The 27,014-nt window shown below is 44.0% G+C and overlaps 1 protein-coding gene across 5 annotated transcripts in view; it reads right to left on the reverse strand.

The window, feature by feature from the left end:
* evi5b (ecotropic viral integration site 5b) overlaps positions 1-27,014 on the reverse strand; it is a 97,987-nt gene that overhangs the window by 43,968 nt on the left and 27,005 nt on the right. For 3 of the 5 annotated variants that reach the window (XM_042005498.1, XM_042005499.1, XM_042005502.1), the window contains 11 exons: positions 26,726-26,915; positions 15,676-15,900; positions 10,229-10,303; positions 10,013-10,138; positions 9,777-9,920; positions 9,257-9,346; positions 9,053-9,150; positions 8,885-8,945; positions 8,753-8,806; positions 4,720-4,752; positions 4,210-4,356 (listed from right to left, as the gene is read on the reverse strand). In XM_042005498.1, the coding sequence (XP_041861432.1) occupies positions 4,210-4,356; positions 4,720-4,752; positions 8,753-8,806; positions 8,885-8,945; positions 9,053-9,150; positions 9,257-9,346; positions 9,777-9,920; positions 10,013-10,138; positions 10,229-10,303; positions 15,676-15,900; positions 26,726-26,915 (1,243 nt within the window). The remainder of the gene's footprint in view (positions 1-4,209; positions 4,357-4,719; positions 4,753-8,752; positions 8,807-8,884; positions 8,946-9,052; positions 9,151-9,256; positions 9,347-9,776; positions 9,921-10,012; positions 10,139-10,228; positions 10,304-15,675; positions 15,901-26,725; positions 26,916-27,014) is intronic. The other 2 variants (XM_042005500.1, XM_042005501.1) reach the window with 2 other exon arrangements.

A 27,014-nucleotide genomic window follows, 5' to 3' on the forward strand; every position in this document is an offset into this window, starting at 1 on the left:
AGATGGTGGGGGAGGATGCCGGTCAGGCCTGGCAGACCCAAGCGTGTTGTGAGGGTCTGCTGGGAAGGTCTGGTGGTGTCCCCTGTCAGAAAGAAATTTAACTCCCATCTCCGGCAGAGCTTCAACCATGTCCCGGGTGAGGCGGGGGACATTGAGCCTGAATGGGCTGTGTTCTGTGCCTCTATTGATGAGGCAGCCAGCCGCAGGGCCAGGAGCACTGACCAGGAAAAGGGGGGGCACAGATGAGACCTTTATTTAAGTCTAGATTTTACGAAATTATTACGAGATTATTACAACTAAAGTAATCATCTGATGTAAAAAGTGAATAAAAACTAGTAAAACAAGCAGCCAATGATGTGTTTTACCAGCAGGTGTTACTTTGGGTGATGCTGCTGTAGGACTTTTATCACTGCTGCACAAACACTCACACTTCAATGGTAAAAGGAAAAAGCTGTTTGTATCCAGATCATCAGTTTTATCAGAGTTTCTTCATCAATGTCGGCTGTTTAACTTCAGTGGCCACATCTGCTGGTTTTTACTTTTATAATTAATAAAAAATAGATTTAAATCTGAATTATGATCTAGAACATGGTAGAAATGATTAAGAACAACATACAGACGTACATTACATGCTGCATTTACTGACCCTGGGACATCTGATGTTTACCCATGAGAAGGTCAGTTAACAGTAAATATTTGTGGCATCGGCTCGTTCTGGTGATATGATGCAGTAAAACGGGCAGATTTCAGGCGTAGTCGCGATTAATCATGATTAATTTAAAAGTTGCGATTAATCTGATTAGAAATTTTAATCATTTCACAGCCCTGGATTATTTATCACATTTCACCATAAAAACATCACCATCACTACTATGTTGCTAAGAGACCTCTATTTAGACCTGGACCAATCAGAGAGCTTAGATGGACGGTAATGTCCAATCAGGAGCAGCCAAAGATCAACCAGTGAGCAGAAAGTTCTGTGTGTGTGCAAAGAAGAAAAATAATGCTCCTCTATGGCTGGAATAAAGCCAAGAAGACGTTTCTGATGCACGGTGGCGCCACAAAGCAGCTGAGCTGGAGTTGGTTTAGTGAGGATAGCAGGTAAATAGTAGCAGGAATAAGTGGAAACACTTTTATCCATAGAGACTTACATTTAGAATAGAATAGAATAGAAATACTTTATTAATCCCTTTGGAGAGTCCTCAGGGAAATTTGGGAGTAAGAACAACACAAGCAAGAATTCAAACAAGATGGACGTCAACATGACGTGATAGTCAGACTGCTGGGAATGCAGGTTGACCCAGGTGCTGTCATGTAGTGCTAGAGGCAGCGCATAACTTTTTTTTAGTGCTGGGCAAGTTACCGCGTTAATTTTTTTTTTTTGCTGGCCGCTGGCTTTGATGACAGAAACATGGCGTCCATGTCTCCCTTCCCTGCTGCAGCGGTGATGATGTAATCAGGAGGGAGTAGGTTTATTAAAATGAAGAGACGTTTTCTGTCTGGAACTTAAGAAAGAAGAAGAACCGACGTTTCTCTTTGTCAAAATACATGCAGATGGACAGAACATCGTGATTTTTGGACGGGAAACTTTTTATGTATTATTATTATTTTTAATAAATAAGGTTTTAATTCATGCCAGACAGCAAAGGTAAGACATGTTTTCTGACTTTTACAAACGTGCAGCATAAATTGGGTCTTCTTCTGCCTCTGGTTCGGTGAATCTTGGTCGTAGCGAGATGAAACTTCCAGCTGTGGAATCTGTGAGATGTGAGCTTTCAGTAGAGGAGCCGTTTGTTCGTGTTCATGCCGTGGGGTGGACACGGGCAGACATAATTTGTGTTTACATATTTTTTGGACTTTGTGTAGCTGCTCTTTAAATAATTTGTTGTCTTAACTGTGTTTGTTGGGGATAGAAATGGTTTTACTGAGCTGGTAGCTGAGATTCTGGACTTTCTGTGGATACCACACATGTTTATAGTTACATCTACAGACCTGACGCTACACCTGGAACGAGATGTTAACCCTTAACTCCCGGTAGCGGAGGCTGCAGGTGCAGTCAAACAAAAAATGAAGGTTTAGAGAATTTATATCCAGAAATCTGGATAATGAAGCAGTGAAGGTGCATGGATGGAAGTTATTGTGCATATTGTGAATATTTCTCTCTCCTCACCATCTAGAAGCTGTGAGATTCTCATCCTGTTTCGGTCTGTTCACCTGATGCTGATATTCATCACATATTGTTCCTTCTGTGTTTAGAAGGAAGCAGCTTCACAGCTTTAAATCCATCCTGCTGACTTTTTACCTTTTAGTTAGTAAATCCTGAACATTTCATCCTTCTTTCTCATAAATATTTGATTTTATATATGAAGAAATATTTTAACTGTTGGTGTTTAAAGAGAAAACTGCTGCTAAACCTGTTTATGTGTTTAGTGCAGGGGTCTGCAGCCTTTCCAATCCAAAGAGACATTTTTCCCTCAGCCAGCTAAATAAAACTACTTTAGAGACACAGATGTTACCAGACTTTTCAAAAAGACAACTTAATATATATTTTAATGAAGAGTCACTATAGGATATTTGTAATTTTTGAAGAACCACATTTTTAATTTCAATTTTTAAGGTTTTAAAATAAAGGAAACACATAAAACCTTTATAAAAAGAGGATAGACAGACTTTCTTCTAAGAGATGTAGATATTTGTGGAAAATGCTGTAAAAGAAAAAAAAAGTCCCTGGTTTCCAAGCTAATGACAAGAAAGATAGATTTAAAAGAAATATTTTAGCCACTTATTTAGAGGCATTGTGGAAGGTCCAGAGTCGCAGGTTGAACACCCCTGATGTTAGTAAACCAAAATTTACTGCATTTTCTTTATATAGCTGTAGGCCGTCTTTTAAAGGAAAGAGACATTTTGCGCGATTAATCGCAGCATGTCATGCGATTAATCGCGATTAAAAGATTTTATCGTTGCCCAGCACTACCTTTTTTAAATAGTTTTTGTATATATTATAACGATATTAATAGTTTCAGCTTCTACAGACTGGTTTATAGGGCTGGGCGATTAACAGAATTTTAAAAACGATTACAATCTGGGTTTTCAACGATCATAAAAATGAAAGGATCCGATTATTTTTGTCCTTTGCAGTTTCCTCTTTTGCAGTTTCTGCTGTTTTCAGTTGCAAATTGAGCACAGCAGGCACTGCAGCACTCTGCTACAGACTCCTCCCACATCTGCAGACTCCTCCCACATCTGCAGACTCCTCCCACTGCTGCAGACTCCTCCCACAGCCCTGTCTGCTTTAGTTTTATTCAGCGAGAGTTGCGAACACCTCGCCAATTAAGGGCTTGTCACACAGGAGGCAACGTCGCTCCTTCTCTATGGAACCTGCGTGATGAGGTGAAAATGGCTGCCCTCTTCCAGCCAAGCGACAGGCGACATTCGTTCATGTGAAATGTTGCGCTCGTTCACGCAGATGTGCACACGGGGCGACGCGACACAAGAAAATAGAAAAATGTTAAATTTTTGTGAGTCGCGACTAAATAACCCAGAGACACAGAGAGACAAACGTTACAAACAGTGAACAACCCGGATTTAAGAAACTCATCAACATGTTGGACAAACGTCATCACTGCCATCTAGTCTCCATGTTAGTGGAGCATCTCCTGCCCTGGATGATGAGGGTGGTGTGAAGGACGTGGCTACAGTCCAATGTTTCGCCAGCCGGAATGTTTAGCCGGATATTAATGTTGCGCTACATTTTATTGACACGGATTGAAAAGTGCTTTATAAATAAAGTTTGATAAAGTTTGACTATTTAGCTACTGTACAAAACAGAAAGAGAAAAAAGAGGACATGAGGAACTATGGTGGTGGAGGGAGGGAAAAAATGATCTGAAAACTTTTTAAATGAAGGTTGCGAAACATGTGCATAAAGCAAATTATCATGCAGCAAGCTACACAGGATGGTCATTTAACTGAAATGAAATCCAGTTCCTACTGGTTCTGGTGTTCCTGGAAGTTGATGTGTTTGTCTTCTCTTTGATCCACACAGTTAAGTGATTTTGGGCCTTTATGTTGTCATGGACAGAAATTCTGGTACTGTTATCAGAGTGGGCTTTGGGTATATCAACATTCTAACAACACAGACCTCGTTATGTCCTCAACAGGAATCGGACCAGTGGATCCTCCCAGTATGAGACTCTGCTGACCTTCTTACCGCTTGTGGCTGCTGCTGAAGCTGCCTGATGGTTTTCTTGGCCTGCTCCAGCTGAGCTGCAGCCTCCTCGCGCTGCTGTTTGACTGTGGCCAGCTCCCGCTTAACCAGGTAGTTTTCCTCGGCCTCTTGAGCTCGAGTCACTTGTCCCTTTGGACACAGGCAACCGAGGACGGTAGTGAGGATGACAACAAAGAGTGAGACGAGAAGGCGGAATGGGAGGGCAAATCAGAGAGGAAGTGGAAATGGGTTTTCTGGTAGGACATGCTTGTTGCAACTCTAACATCCTGTGATTAATGTTATTTCATTAGTTAAACTCAACACCATCTGGAATTCTCCAGTTTTTTTTCTTTCCATGCATTTATTAAAAACAATAATCAGCTGTCATCATTAGTTCTGTATTTATTAGATTTCTGCATCATTACCGTCCATCACTGAGCTAATTAGATGCATGCAATGCAGACGAAACAGTGAGAAAAAAGGGAAAGGATAAAGAGAAAATGAGGAAAATACCTGAATCAATCTATCTGCCAAGGAAGCACTTTCCTACAAAACAGAAAAATCAACAGACAGTAGAGACAGAGGACAGTTACAGCACACAAAGAACAACTGATTGTTTCAGAGAAGAACTGCAATGTTCATTTTCCCTCCACAAACACACATTAACTGACATGATGTTCACATTCAGAGGCTGAAAAGGAACACTGCAGCAGGTGTGATGAGAAGGTTAAATAAGCCAGTGAGGGTGGAGAAATGAGCAGAGCTGATGGTAGAGCTGAACCATTTTAAAACTAAACTGTCATTTAAAACATTGCAGTTAGCAAATCACAAGAAGAGTAACAAATTTTCATGTTACACAGCGTCTGATGCAGGTTTCAACCTGCAGCGTCCACTCCATCAGTCTGACGTCCTGTCCACAGCCTTGTATACATCATAACACAGCTATACTCATCTGTGAAACTTTCAAACCTCATCATGGTGACAAAGCAAAGATGAGATTTATATGAGAAAAGGTAAAGACACGGGGAAGACGAGGTCGAGATCAGATGAAGACAAGGCAGAGACAAGGTGAAGACGAGATGAAGACGAGGTTTAGATGAGATGAAGACGAGGTGAAGAGGTTTAGATGAAGTGAAGATGAGGTTTAGATGAGATGAAGATGAGGTTTAGATGAGATGCAGATGAGGTTTAGATGAGATGAAGATGAGGTTTAGATAAGATGAAGACAAGGTTTAGATGAGATGAGATTAGGTTTAGATGAGATGAAGACGAGGTTTAGATGAGATGAAGATGAGGTTTAGATGAAATGAAGATGAGGTTTAGATGAAATGAAGATGAGGTTTAGACGAGATGAAGGTGAGGTTTAGACGAGATGAAGACGAGGTGAAGAGGTTTAGATGAAATGAAGATGAGGTTTAGATGAGATGAAGATGAGGTTTAGATGAGATGAAGATGAGGTTTAAATGAGATGAAGACGAGGTTTAGATGAGATGAAGATGAGGTTTAGATGAGATGAAGATGAGGTTTAGATGAGATGAAGATGAGGTTTAGATGAGATGAAGACGAGGTTTAGATGAGATGAAGATGAGGTTTAGATGAAATGAAGATGAGGTTTAGACGAGATGAAGGTGAGGTTTAGACGAGATGAAGATGAGGCTTAGATGAGATGAAGATGAGGTTCATATGAGATGAAGATGAGGTTTAGATGAGCTGAAGTTGACATTTAGATGAGATGAAGATGAAATGAGGATGAGGTAGGTTACATGTTTAAATCAAACATGCGACAGCTACAATCGTGTGAAGTCACGTCTTCAAATGCCATAACGGACTACTTTTCCATAAATGACCAAAACAAAACCACAGAAAGGACAGATCGCTGTCAGACCTATGAAATGTTCTGATAAAGTGAATAAAACAGTTTTGCTAAATGGAGTTGCTCTAGCTCTTTTAGAGCAAAAGTCAACATCTCAGTTAACGTGTTGACTAATAATAAAACCTACAAAGAATATTGGATTCATTTTAAGCCGAAATATGACTCAGAAAATTCCTCCGATGATGTAGATTCGTTTGTTCAGCTGCGTCTCCCCGATGGACATGAACCTCTCAGCATCTTCACCTCCCTGGGAGAGTTTGAAAAAAATAGGACTTCTGTCTAATTTCCAGCTGGATGAAGCCTCCAACTCAGAGTGTGATCGCCTGGATGTGTGATCTAATCATGTAGGTGTGGTGGAAACCAGATCAATAACATCAGATTGTTTAGTTTTTACTACCAGGACAAAGTAGAAACCTGTTCTGGATAGGGATTGGCCAATACAGATACTAGCATCAGAAATACTCGCAGAGCCTACCAAAAGTAAGGGGATCGGTATCGGCAAGTATTTCTGTCTAAACACCATCCGTTACCACAGAAATGGAATCACAATTCTGTGTTTCCTGCCCAACACGACCACACACACACACACAGGAAGTTACGCAGTGCTGCGTGACCATTGTTGTGAGCTGGTAGGCGGAGAAGCAGCTGCATAAGTCACTGTTGTGCTAACATTTAGCATTTGCGGTATGTTAGTAATTTGCCATCATTACTCAGAAAATCGTGCTAGCTAAACAGCGACATCCCTCATATGCATGGCTGCAGGTTTACCAGCAGAGACTTTATAAGCATTTTGGTTGAAATCACGGGAAAGAGCACAAATTTGTTGCCTTAAAGGAAAAGTGCAACAAACCACAGCGAACATTAGCAATGCTTTTAAAAAACATGAGGAATCTGCAGCAAAAGTCAGAAAGCTATCACAATAAGACATCTTAGAATTTATTGTCCTGTTCTTGATGGGAAATGTTCACTGTACGTCCAATTTCGAAATAGTTTTTAGATAGTTTTTAATAGAAATTCTTTGATCCGAGTTTATTTACTCAATAATTAAAACACTTCTGTGGCGATCATGGATGTCACATATTAATAAAGCAGGAATTATATAAATAAATATTAAGGCTGTCAGATATAAGGCATTAAAAGCAATAACTCATTTATGTAATTCAACACTCGCACTGTTTCATGTAAAGGAAAATAAAAAAATGTTTCCTGCAGCTCTGGACTAATATGCTTCTCCTCCTCTCTCCTGGTTTTCTGTGATTGGCTGCCGGTCATCAGCTGATCGGCTTTACTGGTGCTAGCTCCGTCTTTCTTGTTGCGCTTGTTTATTATTCATCTGAGAAGAAGGAAACTAATGGTTCCTGGTTCCTGTCATATTTAACCTAAAGTATTGTTACTGGATGTGCTAGCAATAGCAAAATTTGATCAGTACATCATCATCATCATGTCGCTGTCACATGAAAATGAAGAATGAAATAGAATTTATAGACCTCTTGATAAAACAACACTAGTATTGGACCCGTACTCGACATCTGCAGCTACCTAAACCTCAGGTATCTAAATCGGTATCGGAGAGAAAAAAAAGCATCGGAACATCCCTATTTCTGGAGGAACCTTCAGTGTTTTGGCCACAGGTTGCATCTTGTAGTTGATAGTAGAGCCACTGATGTCCTAACATTATAATATATAAAAGTTCATATTTACATGTCATCTCTTGTGCTAATCCTCCATCTTATATCAGACATACAGGTCTACATGAACACTGGACAGCAGATAGAATATAAAAGAAGAAATCATAATATTATCAATCGTTTAGCCCCAACTGATGTTCAGGTTTCAGACAGTGACAAACAAAAACTGCAGGTAGGCTGAGGCCCTGCAGGCTGAGACCCAGGCAGGCTGAAGGCCTGCAGGCTGAGACCCAGGCAGGCTGAGACCCTGCAGGCAGGTTAAGACCCAGGCAGGCTGAAGACCTGCAGGCTGAGACCCTGCAGGCAGGCTGAGACCCTGCAGGCAGGCTGAGACCCTGCAGGCAGGCTGAGGACCTGCAGGCAGGCTGAGGACCTGTAAGCTGAGACCCAGGCAGACTGAGGTCCTGCAGGCAGGTTGAGGCCCTGTAGGCTGAGGACCTGCAGGCTGATGACCTGTAGGCTGAGGCCCTGTAGGCTGAGGACCTGCATGCTGAGGACCTGTAGGCTGAGGACCTGTAGGCTGAGGACCTGCATGCTGAGGACCTGTAGACTGAGGACCTGCATACTGAGAGCCCTGTTGTCCACAGCAGACCTCATGCACGTTGCTTTTACCTGCAGCATTTGTGCTCATCACAGAGCAGAAAAGTTTAGTGTGACCCAACATGCAGCACTCTTCAGCCCACTAGAAGCATCAAGCAGGTTCCTTCATAGCCAGGCTGGATCTTTACAGCTTCTGCTTTAATTTGTGGTATGTGATGAGTTTTTAAACCTAAACACCATTAAACCCAAATCCAGCAATGTTTCCAACTCCACAGCAGAACGTTCAACATGCAAGTCAACAATGGTTGTCATGGAAACAAGCAGCTTCAATCAACAGCTGAGTTAGTGAGATAAGACTCTGTCATCAGAAGAGATGTGTGGATGAACAGATGAACAGATGTGAAGGAATGAAGGAAAAGCTGATGAACAGGTACGACACACTCACCTTCTCTAGTGTGTCTATCCTCTGTTTAAGAAGTCTGTTCTCCGTCCGCAACCTCTGAAAAAACATTTACAAAACACATCAGACAGAAATTCTAGTAAATCCACATGTAGGAGCCGGATTTGAAACACTCACCTTTATCTCCACTTGTTCCTCCATCTCTTTTGTTTTGATTGTAGTGTATTCTCTCTCTAATCTGCAAAAAACGTCATGCATATAAAGTGTGAATACAGCTCTCATTGTGAAGACTTTGAGAGTTTAACCGTATAGATGAGGACACCATGAACTGGACAGCTGACTCACTTCTTCATCTTCTTGCCGTTGTATTTAACTTGATATGCAGCCTGGATGACCTTATCTGGTCCACTGTCCAGCTGGTGTGGGATGATCTTCTGAAAGTGCTGAAGCAGAGCAAAGATATGGGATCAATTCAGGTCATTGTGATCATCAGGTCCACATGGTGTGTGGATCGTAAATCTGAGCTGGAGTTATGTTCAAGTGATCTACCTGTAACATTCCCTCCATGTCGAGCTGGATGAGCTCAGCCTGGTTCATCTGAAGGATGGCCAGCCCCACGCGGAAAACTATCTCCAAACCCTGAACACAGAGGAGACTGACGTGTCTTTTTAACAGGACTGAGGACTTCAGATCAGTGATTAAGTAAAAAGTTAATATAGGATTTTTTTCTTTCTGTCCCATTTTGTTCTTTAATCTGGATTATCTTTTCTTTGCTTTTGTTGTTTTAACTCAGTAATGCATGAGATAAAACTAATTAAAAATATCTTACACCTTATTATTGGCCTAGACTGTTTTGACTGCTTTCAGCCAGCAGGGGACACTGTTGGATTACCTTTTAAAACAAAAGTTAAACATGTTGAAATTGAAAGTAATTGTTAACTAAATTCCATGACATTTTTTGTGAATTGTCAAACTCAGAGATGTGAGAAGATGTGCTCCAATATGTCAACAAAAGCAAACAATAAACAAACAGGAAATGGCTTCTGAACGCAGCCACACTTTAACCGACCTCACACATAAAGATATCAAAGATCCTGGTGGCGATGGGTAAAGGGAAGGAAGTGAGGAAGATGGTGAGGAACCACGAGGAGGCGTACATGGAGGTGTGAAAGCTCTGAGCTTGGAAATGCATGTGCAGCTCTGGAAGTTGCTCCTGTAGAAGAAGAAAATTACGCAGACTAAATTATTATTCTGTAAGAGTTAATGAGGAAGTGTTGATGTGGAAACTCAGTATGACGTATATACCTGGATCATGCTCTCAAACTGGTACATACAAAGTCCCAGTTCAGCCATACTGGGTTTGAAGAGTTCGCGTAATCTGTAATCTTGCATCAGCTTAACAAACACACAAAATGCTTCTTCCTCTGGCATCTGGAAAACATCACATTTATCCAACCTTAACAATGTTAAACAGACTGGGCGTTGCTGGACTGCATGCATGTGTGGGGAACAGATTTTTACCTGCATGAGAAGCAAACCAACAATGAAGGCACTTCCCTGACAATACCCGACCTCCCGGTCCACCAGAGAATAAGCCTGAAGAGAGACAAGAACACGCTTCAGCGAGGGGTTTTTCAGCTCCACTTATATCTATTAATACATTAAAAGAAGAAGAAACCTTTATTGTTCCCTCAGTGGGTAAATTGCTTTGTTGCCACAGTACAGTTGCAGTAAACAGAAGCACACAGGTGATATAAAACAGGAACACACACACAAACATAATAAATAATATGTACAGTTTCTGGTCTGACAGGGTGATTATGTACAGTATGTAAATATATACATAAATAGAGCTGTCAATAATAACGGGTTAAAGGTGGTAACTAATTTATTAATTTATTGTTAATTAATTACGTTAATATTTTTAACACATGTGCAGCATGACAAGCCCATAAACTTGAGAATAAGGAGGCTATACAACAAATCCCAAGTCTAAAGGCCAGTTAATGCTAAATGTGTTTGTGGACTGTTTGAGACTCTGTTCATTAACCCATAAAACTAAATAAAATCACCTCTATCATCACCAGTGTCTCAGGAGCGGAAGTGTGTAGCTCTGTGGGGTAAATGTGATGGATAGTTGCCCTTCAGGTGATCTATGGCAGTTTTGCAGGGATTTCTATCCCGTCCAGGAGGTTTACAATCCAGCCACTAAATGTAATGTAATTAATTGCATTAAAACTTTTAATGCAATCAACACATGTGCAGCAGGAAAAGCCCCATACATCCACCATTTCTCTGTCATGACGGCGGGACGTGGATAGGTAGAAGGAAAAGATGAGCCAGTCAGTTCTATGGATGGACTTGAGAATATTCAGCATTAATGGAGCAACATGGACATTGCCTCCGTGGATAATGAGGGTTTTTAACACACTCTTTTCCTGGTGAGAGGGTTCCAGACCTGCACTTTTCCCACACTACTTTTTAACTCATCCTGCGTTCTGCACCAACATGGCCGCTCAAGAGGATCTCTGGTCTCTCTGTTTGTGCAGCAGCTGCTTCCTCCTCCTCCTCTCATGTCGCTCCGTGAATCATGGCACCTGTCGGTGATCAGCTGATCGGCTTTTCTCTCTTGCTGCTTGTGTTTATGGATCAGCTGAGAAGGAGGACACTAGTGGCTCATGGTTCACACTATCATATATACCCCAAACCCTTGTTGTTGGCAGGACCTTCTCTAACACGGTAGCTGCTGATGGTAGACAGGGTTTATGCTTAAGCTATGCAGGGGCGGGTCTAGAAAAGTTCTGATGGGGGGACAGGAGCATTGACCAGGAAAAGGGGGGGCATAGATGTTACCTTTATTTAGATCTAGATTTTATGAAATTATGAGATTATTACAACTAAAGTGATCATCTGATCTCCACTGAGCCGCCACCTTATCGTGGTGGAGGAGTTTGTGCGTCCTGACGATCCTAGCGGCTATGTTGTCGGGGGCTCATGCCCCTGGTAGGGCCACCCATGGCGAACAGGTGTAGAGGGAAGGGACCAGACCAAGTGCGGCTTAAATGATGAAAAAGCAAGGACCAGGGATGTGGGTCACCGGGGCCCCCTTCTGGAGCCAGGCCTGGAGGTGGAGCAAGCAGGCAAGCACTTGGTGGTCGGTCCCTTGCCCATGGGGTCCGGTCGGGCTCAGCCCGAAAGGGGGACATGCCCCGCACCTCCCGTGGGCTCACCACCTACAGGAGGGGCCATAGGGGTGCATTGTGAACTGGGCGGCTGCCGGAGGCGGGGATCCTGGCGGTCTGATCCTCGGCTGCGAAAGCTAGCTCTAGGGACGTGGAATGTCACCTCTCTGGCGAGAAAGGAGCCTGAGCTGGTGCGAGGTTGAGCGGTTCCAGCTAGATATAGATGGACTCACCTCAACGCACGGCTTGGGCTCTGGAACCACTGCCCTCGAGAGGGGCTGGACCCTCTTCCATTCTGCAGTTGCTCCCGGTGAGAGGCGCCGAGCAGGTGTGGGCATGCTCATTGCCCCCCGACTTGGCGCCTGTGTGTTGGGGTTTACCCTGGTGGACAAAAGGGTAGCCGCCCTCCGCCTTCAGGTGGGGGGACAGGTCCTGACTGTTTTTGTGCTTATGCACCAAACGGCAGCTCAGAGTACCCAGCCTTTTTGGAGTCCTTGGAGGGGGGGTTGGAGTGCACTCCTTCCAGGGACTCCCTGGTTCTGCTGGGGGACTTTAATGCTTACGTGGGCAATGACAGCGAGACCTGGAGGGGCGTGACTGGTAGGAACGACCCTCTGATCTGAATTTGAGTGGTGTTTTGTTATTGTAGTTCTGTGCTCGTCATGGACTGTCCATGACGAACACCTTGTTCAGACATAAGAGTGTCCACATGTGCACTTGGCACCAGGACACTCTAGGCCGCAGTTCGATGATCGACTTTGTAGTCGTGTCGTCGGACTTGCGGCCGCATCTTCTGGACACTCGGGTGAAGAGCAAAGCGGAGCTGTCAACTGATCACCACCTGGTGGTGAGTTGGCTCAGATGGTGGGGGAGGATGCCGGTCAGGCCTGGCAGACCCAAGTGTGTTTTGAGGGTCTGCTGGGAACATCTGGCAGAGTCCCCTGTCAGAAAGAGTTTCAACTCCTATCTCCGGCAGAGCTTGAACCATGTCACAGGTGAGGCGGGGAACATTGAGTCCGAGTGAGCTGTGTTCCGTTCCTCTATCGTCGAGGCGGTCAGCCGCAGTTGTGGCCGTAAGGTCGTCGGTGCCTGTCGTGGCAGTAACCCGCGAACTCACTGGATGCCGTCAAGCTGAAGAAGGAGTCCTATTGGGCCTTTTTGGCCTGTGGGACTCCAGAGGCAGATGGGTATCGGCAGGCTAAGCTGAGCGCAGTTTCGACGGTCGCTAAGTCAAAAAGTCGGGCATGGGAGGAGTTTGGAGTGGCCATGGAGAATGACTTCTGGACGGCTTTGAGGAGATTCTGGTCCACCATCCAGTGGCTCAGGACGGGAAAGCAGTGCTCCATCAACACTGTGTACAGTGGGGATGGGGGGCTGCTGACCTCGACTTGGGACGTTGTGAGGCAGTGGAGGGAATACTTCGAAGACCTTCTCAATCCCACCAACATGACTTCCGATGAGGAAGCAGAGTCTGGGGTAGCTGGTGCTGGCTCTCCTATCTCTGGGGCTGAGGTCGCTGAGGTGGTTAAAAAGCTCCTCGGTGGCAAGGCCCCGGGGGTGGATGAGGTCCGCCCAGAGTTCCTTAAGGCTCTGGATGCTGTAGGGCTGTCTTGGCTGACACGCCTCTGCAGCATCGCATGGACATCGGGAACAGTTCCCCTGGACTGGCAGACTGGGGTGGTGGTCCCCCTCTTAAAATAGGGGGACCGAAGGGTGTGCTCCAACTACAGGGGGATCACACTCCTCAGCCTCCCCGGTAAGGTCTATTCAGAGGTGCTGGAGAGGAGGGTCCATCAGATAGTCGAACCTTGGATTGAGGAGGAGCAGTGTGGTTTTGGTCCTGGTCATGGAACAGTGGACCAGCTCTACACCCTCTTCAGGGTCTTGGAGGGGGCATGGGAGTTCGCTCAACCAGTCTACATGTTTTTGTGGACTTGGAGAAGGCATTCGACCGTGTCCCCGGGGACTCCTGTGGGGGGTACTCTGGGAGTATGGAGTGCCGGACCAGCTTGTACGAGCTGTCCGGTCCCTGAACGACCGGTGTCGGAGCTTGGTTCGCATCGCGCGGGTTGGACTCCACCAAGGCTGTCCTCTGTCACTGATTCTGTTCATAAATTTTATGGACAGAATTTCTAGGCGCAGCCGAGGTGTTGAGGGGATCCGATTCTGTGGCCTCAGGATTGGGTCTCTGCTCTTTGCGGATGATGTGGTTCTGTTGGCTTCATCGGGCCGTGATCTTCAGCTCTCACTGGAGGGATTCCCAGCCGAGTGTGAAGCGGCTGGGATGAAAATCAGCACCTCCAAGTCCGAGACCATGGTCCTTAGCCGGAAAAGGGTGGAGTGCCTTCTCCAAGTCGGTAATGAGGTCCTGCCCCTAGTGGAAGAGTTCACGTATCTCGGGGTCTTGTTCAGGAGTGAGGGAAGGATGGAGCAGGAGATGGACAGGCGGATCGGTGCGGCGTCTGCAGTGATACGGACTCTGCATCGGTCTGTCGTGGTGAAGAAGGAGCTGAGCCAAAAGGCAAAGCTCTCGATTTACCCGTCGATCTACGTTCTACCCTCACCTATGGTCACAAGCTGTAGGTAGTGACCGAAAGAACAAGATCACAAACACAAGCAGCCGAAATGAGTTTTCTCCGCAGGGTGGCCGGGCTCTCCCTTACAGATAGGGTGAGAAGCTCGGTGATCCGGGAGGGGCTCAGAGTAGAGCCGCTGCTCCTCCACATCGAGAGGAGCCAGATGAGGTGGCTCGAGCATCTGGTTAGGATGCCTCCTGGACGCCTCCCTGGTGAGGTGTTCTGGGCACGTCACACCGGAAAGAGGCCCCGGGGAAGACCCACAACACGCTGGACGGACTACATCTTTCGGCTGGCCTGGGAACGCCTCGGGGTCCCTCCGGATGAGCTGGTGAATGTGGCCGGGGAGAGGGAAGTCTGGGTTTCCCTGCTTAGGCAGCTGCCCCCGCGACCCGACTCCGGATAAGCGGCAGAAAATGGATGGACGGATGATCATCTGATGTAAAAAGTGAATAAAAACTAGTAAAACAAGCAGCCAATGATGTGCTTTATCAGCAGGTGTTTACTTTGGGTGATGCTGCTGTAGGACTTTTATCACTGCTGCACAAACACACTTCAATGATAAAATGAAAAAGCTGTTTGTATCCAGATCATCAGTTTTATCAGAGTTTCTTCATCAATGTCGGCTGTTTAACTTCAGTCGTCACATCTGCTGCTTTTAGGACAGAAATTATCACCATGGAGATGGTTGGTGAGATGATGATATATGAATTCTGAATTATGATCTAGAGCATGGTAGAGATGATTTAGAACAACATACAGAAGTACATTACATGCTGCATTTACTGACCCTGGGACATCTGACATTTACCCAAGAGAAGGTCAGTTAACAGTAAATATTTGTAGCATTGGCTCGTTCTGGTGATACGATGCAGTAAAACAGGCAGATTTCAGGTGTAGTCGCGATTAATCATGATTAATTTGAAAGCTGCGATTAATCTGATTAAATATTTAAATCATTTGACAGCCCTGATATAAACATGTAAAGACAGTTTCCATGTGTTCATTGTAAAGTCTGACAGCAGCAGTGAGGAAAGGTGAACGCCTAGGTACTCTCTCAATGTTCGTTCCTGGACGTTCAGCGATGAGGGGACAGCAGACTGGCATCTGTGAAAATCCACCACCATCTCCTTGGTTTTGGTGGTGGATTTTTGCAGACAGCAGAATACTAGCTGTACACACGACTATCACCTGACCACAGATGACATACCTTCATGACGTTGAAGAGCACTTCCTGGCCCAAACTGTCCTTCTCCTTGAAGAATTCGTGTTCAGGATACGTACGAGCGATGTCTCTGCGAATCAACTTCTCGCACGGAGACGTCATCTTCAGGAGTTCAGAGTACTGATCCTTAATGGGCATGTTCTGGGCATTACATAGCAGCTGCCACACGATAGCCCGGAAGTGGTGAGGAATCCCTTTCCTGACCAGATCCTACAGAGACAAACCAGATTATTTACAGGTTTTCAGTGGTACTGGGTGGAGAGGTGTCAATGTGGGAACACCAAGCCTGAATTTTACGAATTTCTGTCATTCTGAACCATTATCATAAAATCATTGAGTTCTGTACATCAGACATCAGCTGCAAATACCGACGTTCAGCAGGCCAGGGTTGGTTGGTATGGGGAAGATGGGAAGGGGAGTGAGGTCTTGGGCCTTGGCCTTACCTGGATGGCACCTCCAGAGTTGTACCTGCACTGCTCAACATGTGTTAATTAATGCACCACACTATTTTAGACCAGATTTTTAGGGTGCTGGTGGCTTCCTATCTGAGATGGTGTACCGTGGGGGGGCATGCCCCACTTGTCTTAACAAGCCCACATGGGACTCACGGTGATTAGGTGAAGGGGTAATATGCACTGTTAATCATCAGACAAGGAAATCACGACTTCTCCTGGCTGACTCAACTTATTGTAGAAACCAACTCGAACAGTTGTGGTCAACTAAAAAGCATTTTACAAAAATCCTGTCAAAACCACAGAAATGGCACAAACCAACTTGAAGAAATTTAAGGGAAATAAATCATTACTGAGAATGAGAAATGATTACTAAGAGTGTATTTCCAGCCTCCTGGGAGGAAACAGAAAAGTGTTTTTATTCATAAAACCTGTCTTTAATGGCGGCAGGAGAGAAAACTTATACTGCTGTTAGTCAAGATTTATGTAACCCGGATGAAAAAAATCACTTCTTCCCTCTCATGCACTTTTCCATGTGGTTTCCTCTCGCTGTGTTTGCTATTCTCGCGAGTGCAGCGTCACACGCTCCTGTGACTATGTTGAGCCAGTTGAATAGCCATATAAGCCGGCAGGTAAATGCGGTCGGCAGCTACGCAGGGAAGCACTTGGGAGAGTTGCTGCAGGTAGGTTTCAAAGTTATTTTTTCGCTTCATTTGCACATAATCGCTTTTAATACTAAATGTACCAACTGTTGATTATAGGCGCCTACTACCGCGAGCCTTGGAGTATCAAGAAAAAGCGTTGTGTTTAAGTACGGAAAGGAATTGGTGAGTAAACTGTTGTTGTGCTAACTTTAGCCTAGCCGGCTGCATTGGGTTTACATTGGCTGGTTAGCATAGCTGCTAACGGGGTCCTGCTAGCCTAGCCCGTCCCATCGAATTGAATGGGCTGGTTAGCATGGCATTTTATGCCGGTTTCTCAAATGGTTTTAACTAAATGTCATTTGGAACCAACATTAGTCAATGTGTAATGTCTTGTTTAAGTGATTAATGTTGTGTGGTGTAATTCTGTGGTGTTTTAAAGCCCAGGTTCACATTGTTTGTTGTCAATGCTTTTGAATTGAAAACAATGCACTTTACCTTTGTGTGTTAGCACTGTGTATTTTAGCATTTGTTGTCTGGATGAATAATATAGTGCAATATTATAGACAATTGGAATATTCTATATTATACTATATATTGATATATATTGATATATATATTGATTGAAATTATTATATTATTGAATTCTAGATCATGTATTTAATGCAACTAGTATTATTTATTCATGGTTTAATTTTGTGTGCACACTGATTTGTTGAACAGTGGTCCTGTGTTTCATACAGGCCAGGTGTTCAAACTGATGGCGAGCTACAGAGAGGCCTAGAGCCCAAACAGAATGATACAACTCAACTCATCGGATTCAGATTATCCAATCTAGATTCGGAGGATATCACCTGCTCTGTCCGGGCCGGTAGGAGGCTCCTTGCAGCCGACAAACCTCTTTGCCCAGTTTTTTCCCCTTACGGCTTCCACATAGCCGTTCACACCCGTCACCTTGCCTCTAATACATTCATCAATTCAAACCCCTGGATTCAACTTAGCGTGCCGTACTGGACTTTGGGTCGTTTGGGGAATTGGGAAAGTGATGTGGGACTTGTGAATCACTGAACTTGAACTTTATTGAATTTTTGAACCAGATACTTTCACTGTACATATTTATTACTGAATGGCCATTCAAATACTTTTCTATTTTTTATAAATGTTGGTGTTTTGTTTGTCTTTCTAATATATGGTACCATCAAATCTAAATTCAGTCTCTGTGCCTCTGTTGTTTCTCCTCCCTCCAGTGAGTCTGATCTAGCCTTCTGAGACTAGCCCAGCTGATACACAACTTAGCCTATATTATTATAACATACTTGCTACATTTAGCTTAAAACCATCAAAGAGAGTCTGAAAAGAAAACATGGAGCCATCTTCTGTCACACAGCTGTAAATCTGTGAGATAAACACACTCCTTCCTGCAGAGACAAAGGCCATAGTTAATCCTGTTTCAGAACATGTGCTTCTCTCTCAGTTTCCAAATGCTGTCAGTGAACAACTTTCAGGACTGATTTGTTTCCATTAAAAAGTAAAGTAAGTAAGTCAAACTTTATTTATAAAGCACCTTTCGAGATATGGAATCACAGAATGCTGTACAGACATGTTAAAAACAACAACACTAGTTAAAGTAAGGAAAAGCTTTTGCAAATAAAACCTCTACTGAGTAGGCAGTCTGAAGATCTAAGGAGAGAGTGTTCCAGAAAAAGCTTTGTCACCCTTGGTTTTTAGCCTCGTATGAGGCACAACCAGCAAGCCCTGGTCGCAAGATCTAAGGGACCTACTGGGAACATACCACTGTTAGAGTTCCCTGATAAAAGCTGGCACCTGACCACTCAGAGCTCTAAGTAAGTACTAGAATCTTAAAATAAACTCTGGAAGAAACAGGGAGCCAGTGCATCGATCCAAAATGCAAACATCGATCAAAAGTTGAAGCAATAACCATTTATGAAACACACTTTTATTTTGAAAATTGCTTTATTCTGAAGATCCCCGGCACGTTGTATTCTGCCTCCAAGCAAACAAAGTTACAAAGCTAGCAGCGGCATGGCGAGCAGCGACAAAACAGTCAGTGAAGGAAACGTCCCACTTGGTTAAATCAGCGGTTTGGGAACATTTTGGATTATATAGAAAAAGTGACAAATAAATGTGTGTGCTGCGTAAGCAGTGTCATTTTGAGATAAAATAACGCCGCTGGCATAGAGGCACATCTATCTCCACACATCAAATGCATATATTTTGGCATATACATACATACATACATACATACATATATATAGATATATGTACATATATATATATAGATACATACATACTACTTGTCCTCTAGTAGAGTGTGTATTCTAGTTTAATCATACAGAATGAACCAGTGGCAGGCTGGACAACACAGCTTCCTACTCATCTGTTGGAACATCCGGTGGCCGTGTGAGCAGCTTTCTGATCATAACCCTGTATCATCCCAGGCCACCTTATAGCCAGTGTAGGTGACATTTCCAATCAGAACGCAGTGTTTTGTCTACTGAGTATGTTGATTTTTTAAAGAAAAACCTCTCAAAGAAGAACTGTGAAGGACAAACTTGACTTTTGCAAATTAAACAAACTGGTGCAAGTCAGTGAGCTGGCAAACTACCGTCTGCAGCTTTTTAACAGTGTATATATTTGTTTTGTTCCAAATAAGATTCTTGCATTGATTTGTTTAAAAAAATAAATCATGTTTACAGCAGTGGATAGCTATGACACAGGGAGAGTGTACATGTACAGACTGTGATGCACACTGTTTAATCACTGGTTTCATATTGATCGGAGGAGCCTAAACTGAATCAAATTGAAATTGTATTGTGACTGAATTTGAAATATCAGAAAATATCGATTTCCATTGACATAATCTCATGATCAAACTGGTGATTTACACACCCCGATCAACACCTGTGTTAATGGGAGAATCCCTTTGCAAATAATTTTAATTCATCTGATTACTCGTCGTAACATTCTGGAGTACATGCCGATTGCCTTCATAGAAACTGATGCAGCAAACTTTGTAGAAATTAATATTTGTGTCATTCTCAAAACTTTTGGCCTTGTTAGTTGAACATCTGTTCAACTAACATGTAAAATGTGTACTTAAAAAACTGCATTAATAGCTTTTTAATCTCATATAAAACAGAAGGTACTGAAAACTTGGTGAGGTTTACTGAAAAGAATTGGATAAAACACAGAAATCAAGGTTTATTGATTTGATTTTACACGCTGACTAAGGGGCCATCCCCACAACGCCGGATTGCAGCAAAACCACTAAAGTATTTCAGCAAACCACCCTTTCATCCCCACGAAGCAGGAATGAGCCTCCATGAAAGCGACCATGTCTGAAGCAGGTACCAAGAGGATCGGTTTTAAGTCCTCTACCGTCTGTGGTACTGTGTGGACAGCGAAGCCGCACAACTCGCGGATATGACGTCAACGTGACAAACATGCGCTGATTCCCCATCCACCCTTCCTCGAGTTTTTTATGTTTTATAGTCCAGCTTTTTTTGAAGAAGAAGCTCAACTTCTTAATTAGTCCAAAGAAAAGTTTCTCTTTTGCTTCGCAGTGAATCCTCGGCCATCTTCTCTTCTCTGCTTCCGATGCAAACTTCCTGCAACATGCAGTGAGTCTTAATCTGCACATGCGTTGTTTAGCTCTAGCTGTGGAGTGTTACTCTCTAGCGCCCCCACAGCCTGTAGTATGTACTACAGCGGTGTCTTGAGGATGTTAAAGCCTTTCTCCTAGTTTTTACCACAGTTTTTACACCTGAACCGGCTTCGGTGCCACGTGGACATAGCCTAAAACAGTCAAACCTTAACCCCTCCAAAACACATTCAGATCCATTGTTTTAGCCTGGAGAAACTCATGTTCATACCAGGGCCGGTTCTAGGAATGCATACATGAGGGGGCAGGCATAAATTTGAAGGGGGCACTATGAGTACATACTTCAGCATTTTCTTGTTGTTGTTTTTTAAGTGTTTCTTTAACGGAACTGTGCTGTTAGTGGAGTCCAACTTCAAAGAAATGGATTGCACTTTGTCAGGCCTCTACTCTAAGACCTGTCCAGCTTGGGTGTCCCACCTGAAACCAAAGCTCCTGCTGGTATAGCTCTTAGAGTCACTGAGGCACGCAAACCCCCTGACCACAATAAGGTGGCAATCCCTCAGGGGGGGAACAGAAAATATCAATAACAAAATGAAGTAAGAAAAAAGAAAAGAATGATCCATTATCAAAGCTTTAACAACCAACAAAATAACAATTGCCCTATTGGACAGCCATTAGATGTCTAAGCATTTTGAATAAATTTGAAACTAATAACAATAAACTCAACTATCTGTGTGTTTGTTTCTGTCTGTATATAGACCATAATGATTAAAGAATCAGCACTACCTTTTTTAAAAGCTCTAAAAAATGGATGCATCATGCAGGAGGACTGAATGAAACTTTCCAAAGTGGGTTTTGTGGCCGGAGTTTTTTTTTTTTTCTAACTACAACTCTCCAAGATCGGAAATGCACATTGTCGTCTGTTTAAGCTGAGGCATACATGAAGCTCTGAGCTGAACTGCTGAAAGCAGCGGGAATGTAGAGTGAAACTTTCTGTTATTTTTTTCTTCAAACTAGCATGCTGAACTAAAGGCTGGGCGGAGCTTGAGGGGTCTCATATGCGCAGCTCGTTTTCCCTCAGTCTAGTACCGAGGAGGCAGTCACATCTATGGCCCGTGCGTGATTGATCACTGCTCCTACTAACAGGCGTAGACACGTTTAAATAGAACAGAAACAAACCCCAGTTGACAGAATAGATGCAATAAATACGTCTGTTATTATAAGTATTTATTCAGTATCGCTACAACACATTTAACAGAGCTTTACTCTATAAGTTTTACCGCTGGAGCTCAGCAGCCGCTCTCTCTACGAGGGGGAGAAATATGACACCGCAAGATCAGGCTGTATGTCAACTCATTTGCATACTAAACACTGATTGGTTGTTTTCTGTGGTGGTGGGAAGGACTTGTTGAAGACAGTACAATGGATCCTGTGAAGCTCCGACACACAGAGTTCAGTACAGAGGGGAGAGAGCGTTTGGAGAGATTTGCCCATTTCGGCGCATTTGATTGAGGGGGCAGAATGTTTGTTTGAGGGGGCACTGCCCCCTCTTGCCCCTGCGTAAAGCCGGCCTTGGTTCATACACATTTATGTGTATTGTAGCCCAGAGGATCTGAAACATGATAACATTATTCCTGATGTTTCAGAAGTTCAGCTTCCCTGCAACATCAGGACAGGCTCACTGCTGCATCAGCACCAACAAGGACAAAACAAGGAGCCTAAAATGAGCATCACATGTCAAGAACTGAGACAAGAAGAAGAGTACCAGGGTCAGGCCGGACAGACACATCCTGGCAAATCCTCTCTGGCTGAAAACAAACAAGTTCACAGCAGGAGGGATGGACAGACTGACAGCCAGTCAGTCAGTGAGACGGTGGGTCAGTCAGTTGGACGGATGGACAGATAAACAGCCAGTCAGTCAGTAAGACGGTGGGTCAGTCAGTTGGACGGATGGACAGATAAACAGCCAGTCAGTCACCAAGATGGTGGGTCAGTTAGTTGGATGGATGGACAGATAAACAGCCAGTCAGTCAGTGACACGGTGGGTTGGTCAGTTGGACGGATGGACAGATAAACAGCCAGTCAGTCAGTAAGACGGTGGGTCGGACAGTTTGACGGATGGACAGATAAACAGCCAGTTAGTCAGTAAGATGGTGGGTCGGTCAGTTGGACGGATGGACAGATAAACAGCCAGTTAGTCAGTAAGACGGTGGGTCGGTCAGTTGGACGGATGGACAGATAAACAGCCAGTTAGTCAGTAAGACGGTGGGTCGGTCAGTTGGACGGATGGACAGATAAACAGCCAGTCAGTCAGTAAGACGATGGGTCGGTCAGTTTGACGGATGGACAGACAGTAACATGATGGTACAAAGTAAATAAAAGTAACTAACGTGTCATAACTAAAGCTCTTTAGATAAATGGACATATACCAGAAATGAAGGAACAGCAGGAGGAAAGAGATGTTAATGCAACGAAGGTTACTGAGAATTGAGACATTGATGAGAGCAGGCCCCTAAAAACCCTGTGAAGCAGCTTGAAACTTAAAGCCAGTGTAAAATAAAGTGAGAGATTATCGGATTATGAATGTTTTATGATCACTGAATGACAGTTTACGAGGTGCAGTTATCATGATGGTATTGGCCATCCCAAGCACTGTATCACAGCCATCGCTACACAGCTGTGCACACATTCTGTCTTCAGAAAAGTGGTGAAGTTAGAGATTCACCCCAGTGAGGGTGCTGTACAGACATGACCAAACAGGTGCCTTAGGCAAGACGCTGCAGCCCACAGTAGATCGTTGTGGAGAAAAGCGTCTGCAGGTGTTGGGATGTTGGGATTTCTACAGAGCCTCTATGGAGAGCCTCCTGTGTCTCTGTGACTGTGTGGTACGGCAGCTGCACAGGACCAAAAGAGCTTAGCTCAGTGTTGAGGACAACTTAGGGGATTGTGGGCCACGGTCTACCAGATCTGGGGCTTCATTTCTAAAGCTGGCGTAGATACAAAAACTGGCGTACACCGATTCTAGTCAACTTTTGGAATTTATAAAAACCAGACTAGGTGGGAGAATGTTCCTACCTTCACAGCAACTCTGACCATGGCGTACACACAAAATCTTGGAAAACTGGAAACTGTGACACCAACGGTCCAGAGTAAAATCAAGGAGATGATGAGGTGGAGAGTCTGCTGCCAACATTTAGCAGTTAGTAAAAGGAAGCTTCGGTCCTTTATTCTAAGATCCAGCAGTGTGGGACAGACTGGAGGTCTAGAAGTGATGTAACGCTTATAAAACACAAAAGAGGTGGATTTCCTTTATTTATTTATTTATTCTTACACAATCCCTTTGTAATTGTCCCAATTTCCATCAAGGCCGTCTCTATTTCCTGCAGATCCATGTCCACTTAGTTAATAGCGGTGATGGTTCCCTCTGCACCTGCAGGACTTCCTCTGAGGACATGGCTGCAGCACCGCCCACCCAGCTGGAACACCACCCACCCAGCTGGAGCACCGCCCATCCAGCTGGAGCACCGCCTACCCAGCTGGAGCACCGCCCACCCAGCTGGAACACCGCCCACCCAGCTGGAGCACCGCCTACCCAGCTGGAACACCGCCCACCCAGCTGGAGCACCGCCCACCCAGCTGGAACACCGCCCACCCAGCTGGAGCACCGCCCACCCAGCTGGAACACCGCCCACCCAGCTGGAACACAGCCTGTTGCTGACGCAAGTGTGATTGTTTACGTGTTTCCATGACAACGCTGAGATATGTTGCTGTGGCTTTTCTTTTTTTTTTTTTGGTATGTGTATAATTTAATACTTGCACTGTACCTCATAAGGTTCCTGCCATAAGTTGTTAAAACTACTTGGTTAAAATTATTGAGTTAAGTTTACGTGAGTCACATGACCCGGAAGTGGCGGGCGGGAGACAGACATCGGGAGTCCGACAGAAAAGAGGCATCGCACGAGCAAGGCAGAGGACTTTTATGCTTACCGATCTTATCTATCACTGGTTTACGTGGTGTACACGGTAAAGACTGATTTTATTTTGTTCATACTGTGAAGGCTGATATGTGGCATTGTTATTCAAACATTCTGTTGTTTCTAGTTTTCACGGTGTTCCATGAGACTTCAGAGAAGGAATAAACAGATAGTGGACATCAGTACGAAGCGTGGATTCTTTGCAACCAGGGCAGATACACCGCCCACCCAGCTCTAGTACCGCCCACACAGTGGGAGCACCGCCCACCCAGCTGGAGCACCGCCCACACAGCTGGAACACCGCCCACACAGCTGGAGCACCGCCCACACAGCTGGAGCACCACTCACCCAGTGGGAGCACCGCCCACCCAGCTGGCGCACCGCCCACCCAGCTGGAACACCGCCCACACAGCTGGAGCACCGCCCACCCAGCTGGAACACTGCCCACCCAGCAGGAGTGAGATTGTATTGATGCTACATGACTCAAACAAATCGGACCATTTAAATAACGTATTTCTCTTTCCACCAGAAGAGGCGCTGCACCAAGAATTACTGAAGATGAAACAACCAACGAAGAAGAAGACTGGTTCTTCTATTGGTTAATGCTGGACGACCTCTCTTTGTAGAACAACAACTAAACATGGAGGTGTGTCAAATCCAGCGCTACAGGCGGGCCTCTGTGGGCAAGCCCCGCCCATTCAGAAGTCCGGCCCACTTTTTAATATCTTTTTCATTTATGATTATTTAACAGTTATTTTTATAGTGGTACTAAAAGATCAGTTGATCAAATGATGAATCAGTTCCCATTTGTGTTTTTTGCACTGAGAAAATGCATCCCTCGAGATATTTACAAGTTGTGTGTGTGTGTGTGTGTATATTTAACCTATGTGTGCATGTAATCACCAAATCCCGCAATAATTTAAAGAACATAATGTGTTGTCTAAGTTATGGTGATATCCGGCGTGAAGTCCTGAACCAGCTTCTTCAGTGCAGAAGCAGACTCATACCTGGACGTCGGACATCAGGAAGTGTCCAATGAGAACATGAAGAAAGGAACAGGTGTCACAGCAAGAATCAGCCACTTCCAGCAGGTCGGATGATTCCAGCAATGAGAGGAGATCTAGCAGGACAGTAACCATAGCAACCACAGGAGAATGTGTCTGTCTCCTCCTCTTCCTCTGGAGCATCGTCTCCAGCTGGATTAACTCAGTCCGACTCGTCCTTACTAAGTCCAGTAAGTCCCAGTTCCATGTTCAATCTGTCCAGTTTCTGTCTGCTGCAGATGTTTCCTGATGTTTTACTGAGTTGAAGCTGCACTAAATGAACCAGGACCAGCCTGGCTGAGCTCTAGTTGCCTTTCTCTGAGACCAGCTTACATATACTTGTGCAGGTTAGTCGAAAGATAGGTGTGAATTTTTAATTGCTATTTTATATTTTTTTCTATTTGCAAACATTGTTTTCTGTGAATTTTATTATGTAAAGCTACTTTGTGCTACGTATGTATGAAAAATGCTTTGTAGATAAATTTGATTTGAGTCTCGATGGAAGGAAGTTATTGTGCTGTGTAAAAGGTGGTGTTTATGTTGTACTTTATATGTGTGCAGTAGGCTTTATGCTTTTATTTATGTACTCTATTGTGCTGTAATTGTAATCTTAAAGAGTCATTAAACAGGCCTCAGCACATAGTTTAATATTCTGTATTGGAACCATGTTAAATCATATAATCTCTGTTTAATTAAATTAAGATGGAAAATAATGAAGTAACAACAATTAGTGGACGAATATCCGAAAGTTGCATCAGAGGAATTTAATGCATTGGTAACAAAGTCTTTAAAGAAACCTGTTACTGTTATTAGTATACAGTATCGTAATAAAAGGGTGACCAAAACTGGTTGGAGGAGCCCCAGGGGACTCTGGAATCACCTCTGCAGATAAAGTAAGCTATATCAGATTTGAGATTGTGTGTATTATATATGTGTGTACATGTAGCATGATCACAATAAATTATAAAAAAATGATGTATGTGTCTATGTATTCCTGATGATGATACACAGAGAATCAGCTCATAATGCTGCTGAACATTTCCTCTCAGTAAAGTAGTAATACTCAGTAGTAATCTGTAAAATAATCTACTACTGTATACTGTAAGCTCCTTTGTTACTTTATCTGGACAAATAAGGAAAAAAATAAACACACACAATATCATTTATCTTTTCAATTTGCCTTAAAAACCCCTTTATTTTCTAATGAGACATGTATACCACCCCAAAATAATCACAAATTCATCCTGGCCACCCCAATGAAAATTTCCTGGCTCCGCCACTGACCAGGGGATCACCATCTCACCTTAAGCTGCTTTTCCTTCTTCTTGCGCACCTCCTCCCACTCATTAACGATTCTTCCCCACAAGATCCACGTGTCCTCCTCCAGGTGGGACAGGTTGGAGGAGGCTGAGGAGCTGGACACCAGGGAGGAGCCACTGTTTCTCCGAGAGCCGTTCATGGAGCGCAGCGACTTGCTGTCCGTCTCCAGCAGCCTGTAGAAAAGGTCAGCTTTATCATCAAAAACTGTAAAAATAATCACATCTATAATGTGGATTCTTAAACCAACCATTGAAATTATCATAATCTTTTCT

Source organism: Melanotaenia boesemani, chromosome 14, assembly GCF_017639745.1.
Source record: "Melanotaenia boesemani isolate fMelBoe1 chromosome 14, fMelBoe1.pri, whole genome shotgun sequence".
In the NCBI taxonomy this organism is placed as follows: domain Eukaryota; kingdom Metazoa; phylum Chordata; class Actinopteri; order Atheriniformes; family Melanotaeniidae; genus Melanotaenia; species Melanotaenia boesemani.